At 47.9% G+C, this 20838-nt stretch overlaps 1 protein-coding gene across 16 annotated transcripts in view; it reads left to right on the top strand.

Annotated features, from left to right (window-relative positions):
• FRMD4A (FERM domain containing 4A) overlaps positions 1-20838 on the top strand; it is a 659116-nt gene that overhangs the window by 471071 nt on the left and 167207 nt on the right. For all 16 annotated transcript variants that reach the window (XM_045060912.1, XM_045060911.1, XM_023256373.2 and 13 more), the window contains one exon: positions 258-323. In XM_045060912.1, coding sequence (XP_044916847.1) covers positions 258-323 — 66 coding nt within the window. The remainder of the gene's footprint in view (positions 1-257; positions 324-20838) is intronic.

Genomic DNA, 20838 nt, shown 5'->3' with positions numbered 1-20838 from the left:
AGAACGTAAGCTCCATGAGGGCAGGGACCTTGTCTTGGGTGCTCTTGGACACCCAGCTCCCAGGATAGTGCCTGGCACATAGAAAGTGCTCCCTGAGTGATTTTAAAGGAAGGAGGGAAGGAAGGAAGGAACCCCTCCTGCCACTTCTGCGAGATTGGCCCAGAGCGCTGTGCCTGGTGTGGTCCAGCATAGGGCGCCTGTTAACCATCTGTCAGGCTGTTAGACTCTCAGTGACCATCGTTTGTCTTTCTTCGTAGATGACGGAAGGCCGTCGATGTCAAGTACATCTTCTGGATGACAGGAAGCTGGAACTCTTAGTACAGGTAAGTGGCTCTTGGCCAACGTTCTGAACTTCTTCCGGGGCTGATGTGGTTCAGTCTCCGATTCAGCCGATGGGTGGGGGAATATGTAAACGGGTTTTATTTTAGTTTTTAACACAATTTATTGTCACGTTCGCTAACGCACAGCATGTACAGTGTGCTCTTGGCTTTGGGACGAGATTCCCGTGGTTCGCCGCTTATATGCGACACCCAGTGCTCATCGTAATGAGTGCCCTCCTCGATGCCTGTCACCCATTTGTTTTTTTGTTTTTTAAACGTTTATTTATTTTTGAGACAGAGAGAGACAGAGCATGAACGGGGGAGGGTCAGAGAGAGGGAGACACAGAATCCGAAACAGGCTCCAGGCTCTGAGCTGTCAGCACAGAGCCCGACGCGGGGCTCGAACTCCCGGACCGCGAGATCGTGACCTGAGCCGAAGTCGGATGCTCAACCGACTGAGCCACCCAGGCGCCCCAGATGCCCGTCACCCATTTATAAACGGGTTTTAAATCAGTATCTGGGAGTGTCTGAGAGAGGGACGGCGCGCCGTGGTATTTTTGTGTGTGAGTGCTATTTTCGCTCGTTCTGTTTCTTTGTACACCGTGCCTTAGGCATTCAAGGCCAGATGTATATCTGACCTCCTGTTGCACGTCTCTAGAAAAGGAAATTCCACAACTGCCATTAGCTGTTTGTACTTGAAGGAGTTCGCTGTAATATAACACAAATAAGTCTCGCGGCTGCTAAAACAGATTTGGTCGTCTTCCCTGCTCAGAGAGGGATAGGGAACCATTGGCTGTTTTCGAGTTAAGCTTTTGTAGGTGTGGGGGAAGAGGAGCATTCTCCTGGCTCTGTCTTCCCTCCAAGGGCCAACTCACCTCCCTCCCGTGGGTCAACATCACATCACCCTGTGGAACATCTACGTGTCCCTTGACCCGTAGGAAATCAATCACTCCATCTCCAAACTGAGCACACATCAGGGTCCAAGAAGTCAGAGCAGTATTAGAATCAGAGACCCCGGTCTTGTTAAGCTTACTGTTGAAAAAAAAAAAATCACTGTTTCACTGTGAACCCTAAAGACTCGTGAAGCTGTCCAACTTGATTTAAAGAACTTACATCTGTTGTTCGACTCCCAACTTTTATCACTGTATGCGCTCGACATTCTCAGATGTCTGTCAGACTCTCAGGGCAGTGCTCCTCATTACCTGGGACGTTTTGCCAAATAAGCTGTAGTTCATCAGTACGTTGAAATGGTACCTGCATGCCCGTCCACTGTGGGAACTGGTTCTGTTGCAATGGAAGATTCCCGTACAAATACCCTTACCTCATGCTCCCTCGTACATCCTGCTTGGATTTGGAAATGTTCCAGTTGCTAACTTAAAGGAATTAATGCTTTAAAAAAAATTTTTTTTGATATTTATTTATTTTTGAGAGAAAGAGACAGACAGACAGAATGTGAACAGGGGAGGGGCAGAGAGAGAGGGAGACACAGAATCCGAAGCAGGCTCCAGGCTCTGAGCTGGCAGCACAGAGCCCCATGCGGGGCTTGAACCCGTGAACTATGAGATCGTGAACTGAGCTGAAGTCAGACACTTAACTGACTGAGCCACTCAGGTGCCCCTAATACTGTTTTTTTTTTTTGACATTTATTCAATTTTGAGAGACTGAGACAGAGCGCGACTGGGGGAGGGGCAGAAAGAGGGAGACAGAATCCGAAGCAGGCTCCAGGCTCTGAGCTGTCAGCACAGAGCCTGACACGGGGCTCGAACCCACAAGCTGTGAGATCATGACCTGAGCCGAAGTAGGACACTCAAGCAACTGAGCCACTCTGACGCCCCAAGGATTTAATACTTTTAATTAGATTTAAATTATAAAGGCATTACAAACGCATGTAGGAAACATAGAAAATAGGAAAAAGCTCATAATCACCGCACACTAATTCCCCTATTAGTCTCATTTCAGCAAATTCCTTTCCAGCATTTTTTGTAGTTCTATTTCTTGCAAGGTTGTCATCATTGTGTGTGTAGTTCTGTATATTTTATTTTTCCACCTAACGTCTTTCACTGGCATTTTCCAGGTTGCTATAAGTTTTCATCTTTGTTAATATTAACGGAAATTCCAGAAATGGATATACCGTCATTATCTAACCGTTCACTCATTTGGGTACGTTTAAGGTTTTCTGTTTGTTTGTTTTATGGTTTTTCCGCTGTTACCGGCAAATGCTGTCATTGATTTACCCGTGTGTATAGAGCTGTCCCGTGTTTGGGATTATGTCCTAGGCCAGATTCCAAGATTTATGGCCTTATTAAGAGTCAGACTTGTGGTTTGGATGTGGGGGGTGAGGTGAGCCAGCATACAGGAAGTGTAAAGTGAGTTAGATCTCCTCCGTTAGCAAAATCACTAACGAAGTATTTGGAGCTTTCAACTGTAAAGAATCAGCATGAAGAATTTGTAGGGGAGTGGCCTTGTGTTTTTTAGATGCTTTTTTTTTTTAATCAGCGTGTAGAGGTGTGGAAAACAGCCACTGTCTGAAACAGGAAATGAGGCCTCAAGTGGCAGTGAAGTTATGATCTGTTGGCCAGCCTGCCCTGGGAGGATGTAAACCAGGGCACTGGAAGTGAACTTGAGTCACAGAAAAGATATTTAGTTACTGCTGTGCACAGTTTTGGAAGGGCCATCCTGAGCCCTTCACAATCCAGATGGTGAGAAGTCACACTCTGCCCGTCCCCTTGGGAACACACGTCACATGTTACTTCCTCTTGCTAGAACTCTCCCTCCCACGCCCGCACCCCTGTGCCCTGCTGGTTTCTGTTAAGCCTCCAGTTCACGGCTTAGAAGATACTTTTCCCCCAACCTCTTGGCCCTACCCCCTGCCCCCCCCCAAGTCTTGTTCTTGGCTGTGTCTCCTCCTCTGTGGGTCCCCTCTTCGAGCACTGCCACAATTCCGTGTCACAGCTCGCGGTCACTGCCTGTTTACTCTGTTGCCCAGAGCTGCCCACAGTTTGAGGGCTGAGTCCCTGTCAAGATCGCTGTGTATCCCCAGCACCCGGCAGAAATGCCACTGAACAGATCCTTGTGGAATGAAAGAATGGGCTAATCCTAAAATGCCCTGGTATTATTTCCCCAAAGGACTTTTTGGCATGGAACCAATGGCTTGGCAGAGGATTTAGTTTAGCACACACACAAAAAAAACTATACATAAAAAAAAAAAAAAGGAAGTGGGCAAACACCAAGTTAAATATGACTTTTCTTTCTCTTCCACAAAGTTCTCTTGCTCAGGGTTATGTTCTTTTGACAAAATCCTTTCTAAAGGGAATCCCGTATTGTTGAGTTCGTTTGGACCCACGCTAAGTTTTTGGTAGAATAAAACGCTTGGATCCCATAATTCTCTTTTTGATATTGCTGACTCCACAGAGTGACGCCCTTGCAGATTCCTTTACACTTCAGTCACCCAAGTACATCGAGGGCCGAAGGGTTTGGTGGTGTTGGTTTGAAGACCAGTTTCAGAGTGTTTGTGACAAGGCTCAGATGAGGAAATGGCCCTTCTCAGTCTTGTGACCTGGAGTTGCGGGGCTGGGGAGGGGCGAGTGTTGCCGACGACGTGTACCCTCCAGGGTCTGTTAGATGGAGAGGCAGGTGTGGGGGAAATGTTTATCCCCCACGGGGAAGCATGTGCAGGTTTACACAGGAGCGGCTGGTCGAATAAGATCAGTAGGTAGCGGCAGAGATGGGAGGTCTGGTTTTTCAGCCGCTGTTAGAGTTAGAGACGCATGAAGGCTACATCTCACAGAACTTTGACGGCACGAGAGAAGCATTAAACGACGTGGGACCAACAACAAACAAGACCTGCCTCCGACCAGAAGGATTCTGATAACCGGGCACCCTCACAGATCATTTCCTGCAGCGGTATGGACCTGGCCCCTGTGACGATAGCATTTCCCTTCTTTGGGTTATAACAAAATGGCCATAATCCCAACATTTAATGCTTTTTCTAAAGCCCTTTTGGGGGGGCGCCTGGGTGGCTCAGTCGGTTGAGCGTCCGACTTCGGCTCAGGTCATGATCTCACAGTCTGTGAGTTCGAGCCCCGCGTTGGGCTCTGTGCTGATGGCTCGGAGCCTGGAGCCTGCTTCCGATTCTGTGTCTCCCTCTCTCTCTGCCCCTCCCCCGTTCATGCTCTGTCTCTCTCTGTCTCAAAAATAAATAAAACGTTAAAAATAAATAAATAAATAAAATAAAGCCCTTTTGGGATTACTGAGCAGAATCTGTGCTGCCAAATCCCTGATTGCCCTGAGTAAATCCCTCAGTACCCCTACAGGCGAAAGGGCAAAGGTCCGGAGTGCACGCGCTCGGATTTAATGTTTGAAAGGTGCATCTTGAAATCCACGTCCAGCGGCCCCCACAGCATTACCGTGTGACTCCGTAAGTCCTTAAATTCCACTTAAGGACAGCCGGAACGATGATGTGGGCTTTCAAGAGACAAAGCCAAGCCTCCAACCTTGGTCGTCGTTGTGTGACAGGTTTCCAGCCAGATCACCCTCCCGTCCAACCTGGAGACCCTGTCATTTGCTCTGTCAGCCAAAATTGTTTCAACCAGTTAGAAATGTAGTCGCAAAAGCCTGCGTCAGAATGAGGGAGGCTGCCCTCAAGTATGTCTGTCAGCCTCTTCCTGATCCTTCTGTGGCCAGATAAGAGGGCGTCACGAGTGTTTTGTATTAAAGCAACATTCTCAAATCCTATCTCCAGGTGGTTATTCCTTTAAAATTACTTTCTTCATTTTTTTATTCTGCCTAGGTAGGGGAGCATTTTGAAAGCAAAGAAAGGGAGCTGTGCCTTAGCCTTAGCGAGAATCATTTAAATAAGACCCAGGAGAATTTCCTGACAGTGAGGGTCAATAGTTGGGGGACTGGAAGCGGTTAATAAGGAAGATTCCGGATTCTTTCTCTTGGTTTCTTAAAAATAGAATAGATTTTCACTAGATTGGAATGGCTGAGGTGTGGCCGTGCCTTATTAGGTTCTCCTGAGGCTTAGGACATGACGCGGCCGCCTGCCCTACAGGAAGGCAGGCCGGGACAAGAACAACAGACACGTGCCTCGGACTTGTCTCTGGGCTGTGCCCGGCGCTGTAGACGAGTCGAAGTTATGCTCTGTTGGCTGCAATTCTTTCCTCGGATGGTAGAGCTTTACGAATCGGATTCCTCTCCAGCCCCACGACCCTGCCGCCGTGAACCCCTCTTTGTGTTCTGTTCAGGAAGCTGCCCCGGGATGTCAGGCGGCATTCCAGGATTGCCGTGTCTCTCCCTCTGACCCAGTCTCTCGGGAGCCTTGGGCGGCGCTTTGCTGACCATCCACTTCTGTTAAAATAGAGGAACAGAGTGTCCTGTGACTCTGAGAAGTGGAGCCCGTTGTTCTTTTTTTTTTTTTTTTTTTTTTCCAGGAGAATGAAAGATAGTAGCCGGGTTCTGGTTGTACATTACACGGTGTCCCCAGTTCTGAGAAAGCTGGTGGGACAGAAACATCAGGAAGGATCGAAAGCTGTACTGTGTAGTGAAATGGCAGTGTTCAAAATGTGGGCGGCCCAAACCGAGATGTGGTGTAAAATACACACCGGATTTGGAAGGCTTCGTGTGGAAACCAAAGGAAAAAAGTGAAAAAATCTTATTAATGATTTTTATATTGATGATTCCATGTTGAAAATGAACTATTTGGGGGCGCCTGGGTGGCTCATTCGGTGAAGCATCTGACTTCAGCTCAGGTCACGATCTCACGGTTCACGGGTTTGAGCCCCGCGACAGGCTCTGTGCTGACAGCTCAGAGCCTGGTGCCTGCTTCAGATTCTGTGTCTCCCTCTCTCTCTGCCCCTCCCCCACTTGCTCGCTCTCTCAAAAATAAATAAACATTTAAAAAAAATGAACTACTTGGAGGTATCGTAATTAGGTTAGAGAAAATATGTAATTAAAGTTAATCAAACCTTGTTTAATAGGACTCCTAAAAAAATCTTATTTCATACTGGCTTCACATTTGTGGCTGACATGGTATTTCTGTTGGACAGGGTACCGCTAAAGGATAGAGAGAAGATCATTAGAGAGAAGATTGTGGGCACAATCAAATTGTTTAGGGCTGCCCAGATTTCATACTGGATGTCCTCCCCAGGAATGAGCACATCTTACAATTCCTTTTGGGGTATCACTGGGGCACATCTCATTTAATTTTTATATTGACTGTGTATTGATTTTTTTAATGTTTATTTTCGAGAGAGAGAGAGAGAGAGAGAGAGAGAGAGAGAGTCAGTGGGGGAGGGGCAGAGAGAGAGGGAGACATCGGGCTCGAACTCACGAACAGCGAGATCATGACCTGAGCTGAAGTCAGACGCTTAACCGACCAAGCCACCCAGGCGCCCCTACGCTGACTGTGTGAAGCCGGCACTAACTCAGCTAATAAGGAAACAGAAATTCAGGAAGGTTAATTAATTCACTTGAGGTCATGTAGTCATGCGTACAGCTTGAGCACAGCTCTTCTGATGCTACATCCTGTTTTCATTTCATTGCGCTGTGAGAAGTCTCCATAATACAGACCTGGGACACGGTAGAGTTCACCTGTAACGTGGCCGCTATGCTGGCCCCCAGCACCAGCATCAGAAACAACTGGAATTATCGCTTCTCGGCCTTTTGCCTAAGATCAAGTGTAGAAACAACTAGAATTAAAGGCTTCAGCCCCCATCCCAAGTCTAGAACTGAAGATGGGCTTCCCCGGGTCGTTTCATTTCTGTGAGCTAAGTTCCTAGTCTGTCTGGTGGAGATCTGAGCGTGTGACACATGTAGTCCAGGATTTCCACATCAGGCATCAGCCTCGGGGTATCAGGTGTGGAAGGGACAAGCAGCAGTGGATTAAACCTTCTCATCATTTTTCTCCTGACAAGTCGCGCTGGTGATATTCCCGCTTAGAAGTTGAGTAAGTTAATATGGGCCCTGAGTAAAGCAGCATAGAGGGTAAAGGAAATATCCCGGCCTCTAATAAGCTTAAAAAAAACCATACAACGTCTGGTACCCTACTAGTGCTGCAAAGAACAGACAAACAGACTTGGGTTCTCTACGTGTGTGCACACCCCCACGTGCACACCCTCACACTGCATTCTTAGCTCCGTCTGTGGTTAAGGATGTTCTTCTGTTAAAAAAAAAAAAAAATGCAAGGGACGGTTTTCTACCAGGCAAACCAGGAATTCCCCCAAAGCACGTGTTGCCAAGAGAAGGGAGAAAAAATAGAGAGTTGAATCCATATCTGCTCAGCTGAGAAGGGTGGTCCGATTTGCTTGCTGGCCCGTGCACTGAAGCGTGAAGCGGCATGCCATCTGCTCCTGTCTGGGCCGAATTCACCAGGAGGTATGGTCTCAGCCAGGAGTGGGAAGCCATGTGCAGGAGCTGCAAGCCGACTGAGGGCCTCAGTGTTAGAAACCTTCTGTCCGGGACCTCCCAGACCACCAGGCCACCTCAAAAAAAAAAAAGAGCCAGAAGGGTGTCGATCAGCACAGCTTTGGCTGACCTCACACTTCACCACGATTGCCATCCTCATTTATTAGTCTCGTCTTTGCAGAACGGGGTACTCTACCAAATGAGCCAAACAGATGTGTTTCCAGCCCCCGGGGGGTGGCTGGTAATAGGTAACATTTTAAAGGCACATGATGAAGCAAATTGATGTTAAGGTATAGACAGAGGCAGAGACCGCAAGGCTGAGTCTGCACGTAATCAGAAGTTCATTTCATTGCACGGAGGAAGAAATAGCCCGTAAAACATACCCTTGGGGGACACACCCAGCTAAGAGCCTCCCTCTGGGCAATAACTGAGAAACTGGGGAGCTGGGCTCGGGTTGAGAACAAAAGAGAATCTCCCGTCTCCCTGAGGGGCAGTGATGGAGGGAGGAGTGTCAGGATCGGGCAGATTGATGCAATCATCCGGGGACCCCGCCCCCAACACACAGGCGCACGCAGCTCCTGGACCAGACAGCTCAGCCAGGCACAGGGTAAGAAGAGGTCGTCTGGGGCTGTCGGTGTCCAGGCTCTGGTTGCCAGGCAACAACCCCTTTGCTCCCCTCCCCCACTTCCTCCAACACCCCCACCCCCATTCTCCCTTGATGCTAATTTCAACCAGTTTTAAAAAGTGTTCGCGGGAACCGTTTGAAATGGCCGATTTGGGGCCGACTTTGTTCTACACAAAGGACAGTTTCCTGTGGTTCACCCCAAATGGGATGGAGAATAAGGAAAGGGAGAGGAAGGCAGTGCTTCTCCATGCCTTCCAGGAATGACCCTCCAGAAAGTTGATTTCATGTTTTTGCTTTGGTGTCACTGCCGAGTTATTTTCTTTGTTTTCCTCGATCCCTTTACAAAATCATTTTCCATGTATTCTGCAAAGTAGCCCAGTTGGAGTGTAGGCAGATAAGGAACCTCAGGAGATAGCTTGTCCACCCTGGGCTCCTAGTTTTGCCTCTCGGCTCACGAGGGATAAGAAGGGTGGGGCGGAAGTTGGGGGGTGGATTGAAACAAACTTACCACACAAAGCAGCTCAGCAAAATGGGAGTGGTTTTGTTTGCAGGGGGCGGGGAAGACACACATAAAAACACGCATATGTGCACACACCCCTCAGAACTGTGTGGCACCAACGAGAAAACCGGCCATCTGGAAGCGATGGCGTCACAGGAATCTGGGAATTAGCAAATCTGGGTGTTTTTTGTTTTTCATCCATAACTCACAGATTGGTGTTTGGCACATTGCTCAGTTCAAATACTTGCTCATTTGGTAAACCTCAGTTGTTCATCTGCTACTGTGCTGTGGAGATCCGAGCGCCTCCCCTTGGGGCACGAGGTCAAGTCTAGAGGCAAGACATGATTCAGGCCGTAGGACTTTTTACAAACCCGGGGTTGGGGGTTCCTCTTCCCGAAAGGGGCTACCTCCTGTACTGGGGACAGCCGCCTCCTGGTGCACCTGTACCAGCCGCACCCTGTCCTCCCTCGTTAAGGAGCCCAGATCTGCTCTTTCTGGTGGCTCAAAAGCCATCCGTTCATTCTGTTTGAATTCCTCTGTTGGCCCCTGCCAGCCTTCCGTAATCGGACGTGTCCTTCCTACAAGGGCAGTATATTAAAGCCGTGGGCAGTGCGGTTCTGCCCCTCGCTGCCCCCTCTCTGGGTGTTCCCTAGGGGGTCATGGTTGCGAGTCTCTGCCCAGCAGAGCGGGCATCCTGAATTTTACAATTGTGTGGAATTAGAACCATGGACGTAGACAGAAGCAACCACATGACCCCACAGTAGTCCTTAAAACCGGTGGTTCGCAAACGTCTCTTACTTGCAGAATCCTCCGTCCAGGCCGTATAGGTGGAGAAGGTCTGGATCCCACCTGCTGTCCATCATCTCTTATAGTGACTGACCCAACGGGTGTTCATAGACCCTTCAGGGCTTGGAAATCACTCTTCTAGGTAGAAAGCAGATGACGGAAAATAGAACTCTTCTTTGGGCTTCATGCAAATGAATGCACTCCTGAACAGTTAAGTGTAAATCAAATTTTAATTACATAAACATCTTTCGAATGCTAGGAGAAACTTCATAGCTTAGTGATTAATCATCACATTAGCTAGTTGAGCACTTTCTTTCTATACCAGACTCTGTTCTCAGTGCTTTATGTATGCTGAGTCATCAGCTCGTAGTCCCCTTCACGACTCAAGGAGGAGGGTGACTGTCACCGTTCTCATTTTGCAGATGAAGAAATGGAGGCGCAGAGAAGTTAAGTAACTTGTTCAAAGTGGCACAGCTAGTGAACGGTAGAGATCGGACTCAAAGTCAGGCCCTGTGACTCCAAGGAAGAGCTGGTTCAATGCTTTGGGAGCACAGGCTTTGGAGCCGGACGGCCTGGCTTCACATCCTGACCAAAATTCAAACTCGGCCCAGGCCGTGAGGTTCCTGACTCCACATCTCAGGAGCTCCATAACCTTGGCCAATTGCACAACCTCTGTGAACTTCGGTTTCTTTATCTGTGACCTGGGAAGGATAATGGCCTTCAGTCTTCCTGCTGTAAGGGGATCTGTAAATTGATCCTGTTGGTATCATAGCGTTGTGGTTGGGAATCAAAGATTAGAACATGTAAAAATGCTTAGAAGACTTCCTGGCACCTCATAGGCACTGTGTGAGCCTGGCAACAGGTGCCCAGGCTAGACCACTTAGTCGCTATGGTCACCTGGACAAGCCACGTGCCTCTGCTAGCTCATCGGTAAAATGGGAACATTGACCACCTCAGCCTTTTGGGGAAACGCTGCAGAATTTCCTGTGTTGTTATTCCTAATACTTTGGTGTTCATTACAACTCTGTGCAGGGCTCTGTGGTGTATTTGTAGAGTTCAGTGCAAGTTTACGTGACCGCGATGGGTTGACCGTCTATCAGATGTCTTAACTGCTCCATCTTCCAGGCTCCCCTGCACATCATCCCCTGATGTTTTCATAAACACTGGTTAGCAGTGTTGATCCTTCCCATGTCACACGTAACTCACGACAAGGTCAGATGAGGGCAGGCAGGATATATATGGACGTGCATTCATGCAGAGTACAGATAACCATCTAGCTCCGTGAATTCGGTTTGGACCTCCGATTATGTCAAAGCATGCTAATCACTTACCAGTCTTGGACAGAAGACAGAAAAAAATGTTTTTGATGGTTGCAGCCCAGTATCTTAGAAGTGACCCTATCCTTAGAGCTTAAAATGACGCTGAAGCACAATTATATACGGATGGATCATATTGGCCGTGATATGTGGGAAGGTAAAACCAGAGGGCAAATTCTTTCCTTTGTAAACAAGTTAGTGATTGGTTTCCCAGCGCATTACTCACGAACTCAGCTACTCACAAGTTCACATATTAATTCTTGCTTCCCCATTGGGCGTTGTATCCTTTACAGAGATTGTGGCCTGCTAGCCAGATTTTGCAGTGCACAGTGAGATGGATGCTTTGGGGCATTTAGATGTATTCGGGGCGACTCTGTGAGGCTCAGAAGAACACGTCCCCTCCCCACTGCTGGATCCGAGCAGTCTTTGATGATACTTGGGCGAACCTTATGGCTCCGGAAATGCCTGACTGTCAGTTCAAAACGGGTCAGCATTTTCTTCTTTAAGGGAAGGAGATTTCAAAATCCCAGGCAGAGGCCTTTGAGGGAGGCAATAGATCAAGACGACGATTCTTTCAATTTTAAATTGTTGATAGAGCCTAAGACATATTACAACATTAAAGTGAGCCATGTGTCGGTATTATAAAAATCTTTTGTTAGCCTTCCTTTACTGTAGCCTTCCTTCCTTACAATAGCGTTCGTGATTTATAAAATAACAGAAAATATCATTGTACTTATACAAAGGTATGTTAGAACTGCCCGGATCCTGCGGATTACCTCGATTTTCCATATCATTTCACCACATGTCGGCAAGAGCCAGAGAGATATGGGGAAACCACTGCCTTCTCACCTGCCTTTTTTTTTTTAACGTTTATTTATTTTGAGAGAGAGAGAGGGAGAGAGAGAGAAGAGGCACAAGCAGGGGAGAGGCAGGGAGAGAGGGTGAGCGAATCCCAAGCAGGCGCCACACCGTCAACACAGAGTCCAATGCACGGTCTGGACTCACACTCACGAACCCTGATATCACGACCTGAGCCAAAACCAAGAATCTGATGCTCAACCCAGTGAGCCACCCAGGCGCCCCATCACCCCCTTTTGATGATTAATAAAACGGTATCTGTACTAGTGAACACTGTCATATCAGAATGCCTTCAGCATTTGGTTGGCTCTGTCAGATACATATGCACCTACACACTTGCGTGTGCACACACACTCACAGTGTGTAAATATTAGGGAATAGCACTGCCATGTAACCCTGGGTCAGCAGCAGTGTCCTCTCCAAGTGTCTCTAAGCCTGAAGAGGGGCGCCTGGATGGCTCAGTCGATTAAGGGTTCGACTTCGGCTCAGGTCATGATCTCACGGTCTGTGGGTTCGAGCCCCGCATTGGGCTCTGTGCTGACAGCTCAGAGCCTGGAGCTTGCTTCCGATTCTGTGTCTCCCTCTCTCTCTGCCCCTCCCCTGCTCATGCTCCGGCTCTCAAAAATAAATAAACATTAAAAAAAAAGCAGGAAGAAAAATCCTAATCATCCCATTCATCTTCACTTTGGGTGAGTGCAGTAAAGTTAAATGTAGTCACTTCTGGGGAAGATCTGCAGGCTCCTTGATTTGCGTCCCGCCCAGCCATGGTTACACGGGTCACAGACTGGCTGCCGCATCTTTAGACAACAGTGTTGGAAAGCAGGAAAGGGTGTTGCTCTTCTCATTAACTCTTTTTCTCATGGGGGAAGAACCTTCCCAGACGGCCTTCCCTGTCCCTCACTTCCGTGTTTCACCCCAGACCACCGTTGGTTCATTCTGCCGCCTGGACCAGTCACTGATGGCAGGGGTAGGATTCATGTGATTGGCTTAATTAACTCAGGGACTCTCCCAGTGTGGTCCCAGATTGGCAGCATCAGCATCCGTCAAGAACATGTTAGAAAGACAACTTCTCAGGCTCCACCGCGAACAGAGCCAGAATCTGATCCACTGTGGTCAGCCCCTGGAGCTTTCCCAGCACACTGTATTTTGAGGCAGTATTTTTTTCTTTTTTAGCTTTTTTTTTTTTTTAACATTTATTCATTTTGGAGAGACAGAGACAGAGCACAAGGTGGGGAGGGGCACAGGCAGAAAGGGAGACACAGGATCTGAAGCCAAGTTCCAGGCTCTGAGCCATCAGCACAGAGCCTGACACAGGGCTCGAACTCACGAACCGCGGGATCGTGACCTGAGCCGAAGTCAGATGCTCAACCGACTGAGCCACCCAGGTGCCCCTGAGGCAGTAATATTGAGACTCATTTTCTGGAGCTTTCCTCTGTGGCTCACAGCTAGGGCCCCTGTGATGCAGTAGTCCCCTGACTTTGGCATTTAAGGGATCAGAAACTTTAAAGATAAAGGAAAAGTAGGGCTGGAAGGTTGTTTTTTTGCCAAATAAGGGTATTAAAAAATATCACACACTGCTTTTACCTTCACTGGTATAGATAAACATACACACACACACACACACACACACACACCAAAAAGAATGGGAGGGGCACCTGGGTGGCTCAGTCGGTTAAGCGTCCGACTTCGGCTCAGGTCATGATCTCATGGTCTGTGAGTTCGAGCCCCGCATTGGGCTCTGTGCTGACAGCTCAGAGCCTGAAGCCTGTTTCAGATTCTGTGTCTCCCTCTCTCTGACCCTCTCCGTTCATGCTCTATCTCTCTCTGTCTCAAAAATAAACGTTTAAAAAAAAAAAGAATGGGAAAGCAGAATGTAAAAAAACAGTCTTTTAGATAGGATACATTAAAATTTATGAAAAGTTTACATGTATGAATCTTATGTTTTGTGTTGTGCCACTGACTTATGGACAGGATGTACAGGGGCTTAGGAGGCAGCGATGTGATAAAGCTCATACTTTGGATAAAATCAGATCCAGGTTGAAATCCTGGCTCTCTTTTCTCATATGGATGGTATGTGGCCTTGGAAAATATTTACCTGTATCAATTTCAGCTTTCTCATTGCTAAAATGGGAATTATAATAACTACCTAGCAGGACTGTGATGAGAAATGCGGATAATAACAAGTACCCTCGTCATGGGTGCTCCATAAGTGGTGGCTGCTTTCGTCGGAAAGTTGACCAACGTTGAACAGAGGAACAAATGAATGAATAGCTATCAGATTAAAACTCCTCCCTTCTTCCATTTACGGCCTCTGTCCTCACTTACTTGTGACCGAAGGAACAACCAAATTATTTTTCAGTGAATCCAATGGTATTGAACTAGCTGATACTCAGAAAAAGAGAAGGAGGAACATAGGAATGAGGCATAGGCTCACTGAGGATTCTTCTTGGGGTAGTTATTTGAATTCCTGAAATTCAGCCGACCTTTGGGTTCGTTGCCCATGGGCCTCCAAACACCCCTGTCTACATATGTTCAACTGCACAATGATAGCCAAAGCCTTTGGTTGTGAAATCTCAAGGCGACACAGCACCACATGCCAGGGAATGGATATGAGTGGATGGGGTGCAGCTTTAGCACAGACCGCACATTCCCAACGAGATGCCCTCTCTCCAGGGGCCAGCTGCAAGTTCAAGGATCCCCACACTCCCTGCACTTCTGACCAGCTGGCTGCAAGTTTGGGAGTTCTCGTGACCCCCCCCCCCCCGCCAGTTTGATAATTCACTAGACTGACTCACAAAACTCAGGAAAGCATGATCGTTATGGTTATGCAGTTTTGGCATAAAGAGTACAAACCCAGACCCACCACTGAGGAGACACGAAGGGTGAGTGAGGTCTGGAAGGGTCCCAAATGCACAGCATCCGTGCTCTCTCCCCACGGATGCACCACCCTCCTGGCACATCGATGTGCTTACCAACCAGGAAGCTCCACCGAGCCTCAATATACAGAGTTTTAAATTAGGGTTTCATTACTAGGCATTTTTTTTTTTACTGAAATAGACTTGGCATACAACACTGTGTAAGTCTAAGGTATACAAGGCATTGATTTGATAGACTTACATAATTGCAGTACGATGACCACTGTAATGTTACCTAACACCTCTGTCACATCACAGACTTACCATGTCCTTTTTGTGTGTCTGATGAGAATATCTAGGGTCCACGCACTTAGCAGTAGATTTTTGAAGCATATAATACAATATTATTTACTCTAGTCATCATGCTGTATATTAGATGCCCGAACTTACTCATCTTCTGGTTGTAAGTTGTTGTCTTTTAACAACATCTTCCCCAGGACCCCTACTCTGCAGCTTCTGTTAACCACTATTCTACTGTCTGTTTCTATGAATTTGGCTTTTTTTAGACTCTCCATGAAAGTGAGAACATACAATATTTGTCTTTGTCTGGCTTTTCTTAGCATACTGCCCTCAAGATCTACCCACACTATTGCAAATGGCCGGATATCCTACTTACTCACAACTGAGTCCTATTTGATTGCATATATAAGCATCTTCTTTATCCGTTCATCCATTGACCAACACTTAGGTTGTTTCCATGTCTTAGTTATTGTGAATACTGCTGTCATAAACATGGTAGTGCAGATACTTCTTTAATACCCTGTTTTCCTTTCCTTTGGGTATGTACTCAGGAATGGGATTGCTGGATCAGACAGGAGTTCAATTTTTAATTTTTGGAGGCACCTCCATGCTGTTTTCCACAGTGGCTTTACAGTCCCACCAACAGTTACATAAACATAGTTGGCTGAATCATTGGCCATGTGATTGAACCCAGTCTCTAGGGGGTGACTAGCCCCAGTCTGAGTCATCTCACTAGCATAAAGTCAGGTGTGATCCAGGGGCTTGTGAATATCAAAGACACTCCCATTACTGGGGGAAATTCCAAGGATATAGAGTCTACCTCCCAGGAATCAGGAATAAAATAGTTAACACGGCCGGCATCCACAATCTGAAGGCTTGTTCTGAGACCGTCGAAACAAGACATAGTTAAGGTATGAAGTCTCTACTGCCCCACCCATGAACTTTGGCATCAGAACACTTTTTCACTGTGTAACTCTGTTAGTTGCTGAGGCTGCCATAATGAAATACCCATAGGTTGGGTGCCTTAAATGATAGGAATTTATTTTTTCCCAGCTCTGCAGGCAGGATTGGTTTTTCCTAAGATCTCTCTCCTTGGCTTGCAGATGGCCATCTTTGTTTTTCTTCACATGGCGTTTTCTCTGTGTGAGTGCATCCTTGCTGTCTCTTCCTCTTCTTTTTTTAATGTTTATTTTTGAGAGAGAAAGACAGTCAGACAGTCTGTGAGCAGGGGCGGGACAGAGAGAGAGAGAGAGAGAGAGAGAGGGAGACACAGAATGTGAAGCAGGCTCCAGGCTCTGAGCTATCAGGGCAGAGCCTGACGCAGGGCTCAAACCCATGAACCATGAGATCATGACCTGAGCCGAAGTTGGACTCTGAACCCACTGAGCCACCCAGGTGTCCCATGTTACTTCCTCTTCTTATAAGGACCCCATTCCTGCTGGATTAGGGCCCCACCCTTACGATCTCATTTAAATGTAATTCACCTCTTTAAAGACAATCAACATTGAGGATGAGGGCTTCAACATAGAAATCTGGGAGACAGAATTCAGTTCAAAACGGTGATTTTGACCTCTTTAAGCCTTGGAATCCAAAATTTTTTTTTTTAGGGAAGTAAGTAAAAAGAAAATAAAAGGTGATGATTCTTTCTTCGAAGGGCAGTTGTGAGGCATGAACGCCGTGGAGTGTGGACAGCTGCCCACCACAGCCGTCCTGAGGGGCTACAGCAGGCCTGATGTCATCGTTCCTACGGGGACACCCTGGTGTGGTGCCTGGGACGAAACCCTGGTTTGTCCCCTGTGAAGGGAATGTTTCATGAGGCTGGTTCTCTCTTGCTGGTTCTTGTTCTCAGGCTGGGCGTTTCCCAGAGGGAGTCGGAGCTGGCTCAGCCCATGCCAGCTGGGACCTGACCCATTGCTCTGGTGACTGTGTCTGCTACTTCCTGATCTCAGTCACCGTAAAACATGTGCGATTGCTCCTGCGCCTCCCTTCCCGTCCTTCCCCTTGCGGGCCGGGGCACCGTATGCCGGGGCCGTGATGGCCTGGGTTTGATGAGCGTTGAGCCAGCTGCTTTGACACTGCCATCTGGGAGAGCACACGTACCTTAATCTTGACCCCCGTGTTCTATTCGCTTAAAGGACAAAGAAAAGAGAAGACTGCTAACCGTGCCCAAAGCCAGATTATCTGGGACCTCACTGCAAACCTTAGAGCTTTTCGCCTACATCTCCAGACTTCCTCAGATTCATCTCAGTGGGCATTTTAGGACAGGAAGCCTGGTGGCTGAGATTACCACGGAGGAGGGTCATTTAAAAGGTATTTCCTCAGGACTATAATTTCCTTAGTCTCCTGTCCAGATGGAAACTACATAACATGGGACCTCTCCTCAAAATGTCTCTAGGGCTGGTTTCTTGCAGTCGGGCCCTAAAGTTACCTGCGTTAATCGTTGTGTTTATGTGTTACGTCGGTAGATGGCTTCATTCGGTGTCATGGGCAGGGTCAGTATTTTGGACGGTGTAGTAAGGAAAATAGACACTGTCTCCATCCCCCGGGAGACGTGAAGACTATAATGTGGAGAATATCATCCCAGTACCATCAGACATGCAGAAAACAATTCAGAGAGGAAACAGCACAACAAACCAGGAAGCGAAGCAGGCAGAGAGGGGTTTAGGAGAGCAGACCACAATGGTACCCTGCAATTCAGAGAGGTTTCCCCTGATGGTTTCAAGAGTGGGGTCCCGCCCTGTCTTTCACAGAAAGGATGAGTTCTGGCGGCCTGCAGCCTGCTTTCCTCGTCCACCCCCTCTTTAAAGGTGCTCCCTCGGTGGGTTATTGTGGAGGCTGGAGACAAATTCGTGACCGCTCTGGTGTTGTCACACAATGAGGCAGAGTGGAGAGTAAGGAAGCGGACGGAAGACGCCCGGCGGCTCTGTGACCAGAGTCCCATCGATTGCCGTGGACACCTAGCGGAAGAGGGTAGGGTGCGGATTTGAAGGGAAGATGGCAGGAAGTTACAGTCACACCACACTCAACGCGTGTTACTGGCAAACGCAGGGTTACAGTGTCAGAGTGGGAGCACCAGGTAGGTGAACGTGTATGTTATGCCAACGTCGGGGGTGACACTGAAGAACATTGCCCAAGAAGATAAAAATTCAGAAGCTGCCCGTTTTGACCTCCTGTTGGACAAAGCCCTGTGGCTGAAAACGTGACCCTCTGATCCTTTGTAACTGTCCACATTCCCCACTGCTGGCATTCTGATCTGTGGAAATCTCTGAACAGTTTCATTACACAAGGTCAAGAATCTTGGCTGGGATTCTTGGATTCTTGGTGTGCGACATGGGGAAGCAGTGATTCAGAGCCCAGTTGGGACTCCAGAATCCGAGTGTCAGGGCCCTTGGTCCCTGCTGGGCTCAACCCAGTGTGCTTCCAGAGAAGTTTCTTTCTAGCTCAGTGACCATATTAAGGGAGAGAGAAAGGAGGCAGGTTGGTTGGTCTAGACTTGTATTTCTAACTTTGGATGGTCCTTTCAAAAGCCCACCCTCATGAGGAAACCATTCCCTGAACTGACATTCCCAAAGATGGGCTCCATGGAACACGAGGCCCAGAAGTTCTCTGTGAGGAGAGGGTTCTGTGTCTGTAAGTATGAGAAATGCCTTACAGTGCCTTCCCGTCTGAGATATGGGCACATTTGCCTGTGGAGGCTGGTGGTTAGCTGGTCTTCCCAGGACTTTGTGTCTAACGTGCTGGGAAATGCTACATCTGTCCTGTCTCAGCGTCAGCAGGTGCCGATGTGATGCACTGAACAAGCCCCTTGGGGGGGGCGCCTGGGTGGCTCAGTCGGTTGAGCGTCCAACTTCGGCTCAGGTCATGATCTCACAGTCTGTGAGTTTGAGCCCCGCATCGGGCTCTGTGCTGATGGCTCAGAGCCTGGAGCCTGCTTCCGATTCTGTGTCTCCCTCTCTCTCTGCCCCTTCCCTGCTCATGCTCTCTCTCTGTCTCAAAAATAAATAAAAAAACATTAAGAAAAAAAAAATTTGGACAAGACCCTTGGCCTTTCCCTGCCTCAGTTTTCCCCACCAAAAAAAAAAAAAAAATGTTGACTTCTCTACTACCTTTTTTCCCTTCCCCAGAAGGTATCAAGATCAAGGAAATGACAAAAAGCTGTTTTGAACCCTTTAGGAAGACAGGGCCACGAAAATGTCAGGTGAATGTCATAAGCGTTTCCCTCCAAGAAATATAAAATATAAGGCCTTATATATAAGAAATACAAGACCCGTTCCTTGAAGAAAAATTCTTAATTTTCCACTGAGCTGTGTAGTGCCAGCCCATCGTTGAATCAATAAATAAAAATAACAACAATATATAGAGTATGTAACTGTATATAACATTGTGCGTATTTATATGCCAGGCACACTACTAGATACACTTGCGTGTTTTTTGATTCTTTATGACAACTCTGGGAACAACTGTTCTTTTTTTTTTTCTTTAAGTTTTTGTTTATTTGAGAGAGAGAGAACGAGCAGGGGAGGGGCAGAGAGAGTGAGAGGGGGGAAACAGAGGATCCAAAGCGGGCTTCACCCTGACAGCAGAGAGCCCGATGTGGGGCTCAGACTCACGAACTGTGAGATCATGACCGGAGCCAAGGTCGGACGCTCAACCGACCGCGCCACCCAGGTGCCCCGGGGACAGCCGTTCTGATCTCTGTTCCAGTGTTGGGGAAACTGAGTCACAAAGAGTTAAGCAAATTGCTGAAGGTCACACAGCTTCAGGAAGGGAGGAACGGCTTGTTTGGCACCAGAGCCCTGCTCTCACTCATTATATTTGCTGCCGTGCCGAGCGAGTGCCTTTGGACAAGAAAGAGACCGTATGTTTCTTTTGAGTTCGTTCCGATGACCTCCACCTCAGGCCTCCTTGCAGCCTGACTCTTTGGTCTGAGACAGACCATGCTGTGACTGTCGGTGCTCTGTGCACACGGCCATCACAAAAAAAGATCTGATTGCCTGTGAGTCCCTTTGCCAAAGCGGGACTAAGGAAAAAAGCTGAGCAGGCAAGAATTTGAGAGGTAAGAGTGAGGTCTGTGTAGTCGAGAGGAGAAATGTTAACCCTGTCGGTTTAAAAAGCCATTTGGCTCTCCCTGGAGCTCATTGAAACCCCCCTCCTCCCCTTAATAGCCTTCCTGCAAGTATGTCGTGCGTTCACTTGGGCCCGTCTCTAGTCCCCGTTCACCTCCTGTGGCCCCGTTCCTTTCTCTGGTGATGTTCTTTGTAACCCTGAAGACTGTTCTCCGGACCAGAAATTTCAGGCGCGTCAATTCAGTCTTCTGTATGCCCTGGGGGATGAAGTCCGTCTTTTCAGAAGTTTTCTTTTCCATGTCGAGCTTTCAAATTCTGGTACCCTCTGACTCCTCAAAACTGAATACTTGGAGGAGCTGAAAGGAGCCTCAGGGGCAAGGGGTTTGATAGCTCCCCATTTTTCTTGCTGGAGACGAGGACAGCGGATTGAGCTCACGTCTGCAGGCAGAGTTATATTTTAAGGAAGACTAAACTAATTTGCGTCCGGAGACTGGTTTCTTCAGACAGTTGGCTCTGTGACCTCAACGCTTGGTGTTTTTCAGTCCAGCTTCCACATCCTCAGTGAGGAGAACTTCCTCCTGATGTGCGTCCGCTTTGGGTTTGACGTGTAAGCACCCAGGGCCCGTGTTTGGGTCCGAGCATCTGGCCGAAAAATCCCTAGAACCGGGGGCTTGGAGGTCGGGGCTGGGGGAGGGACTGTTCACCGTGGTTAACTTTTGCCATGAATCGTGTACCATCTTTCTGTTTAAAAGTGAGGTCTGTAAGTATCTTTAACGGCTTTAACGGCTATTTTATTATGTATCAAAATG

Source organism: Felis catus, chromosome B4 (genome assembly GCF_018350175.1).
Source record: "Felis catus isolate Fca126 chromosome B4, F.catus_Fca126_mat1.0, whole genome shotgun sequence".
NCBI lineage: Eukaryota > Metazoa > Chordata > Mammalia > Carnivora > Felidae > Felis > Felis catus.
Note: the sequence above shows the minus strand (reverse complement) of the source record. Positions and strands in the feature narration are given on the sequence as shown.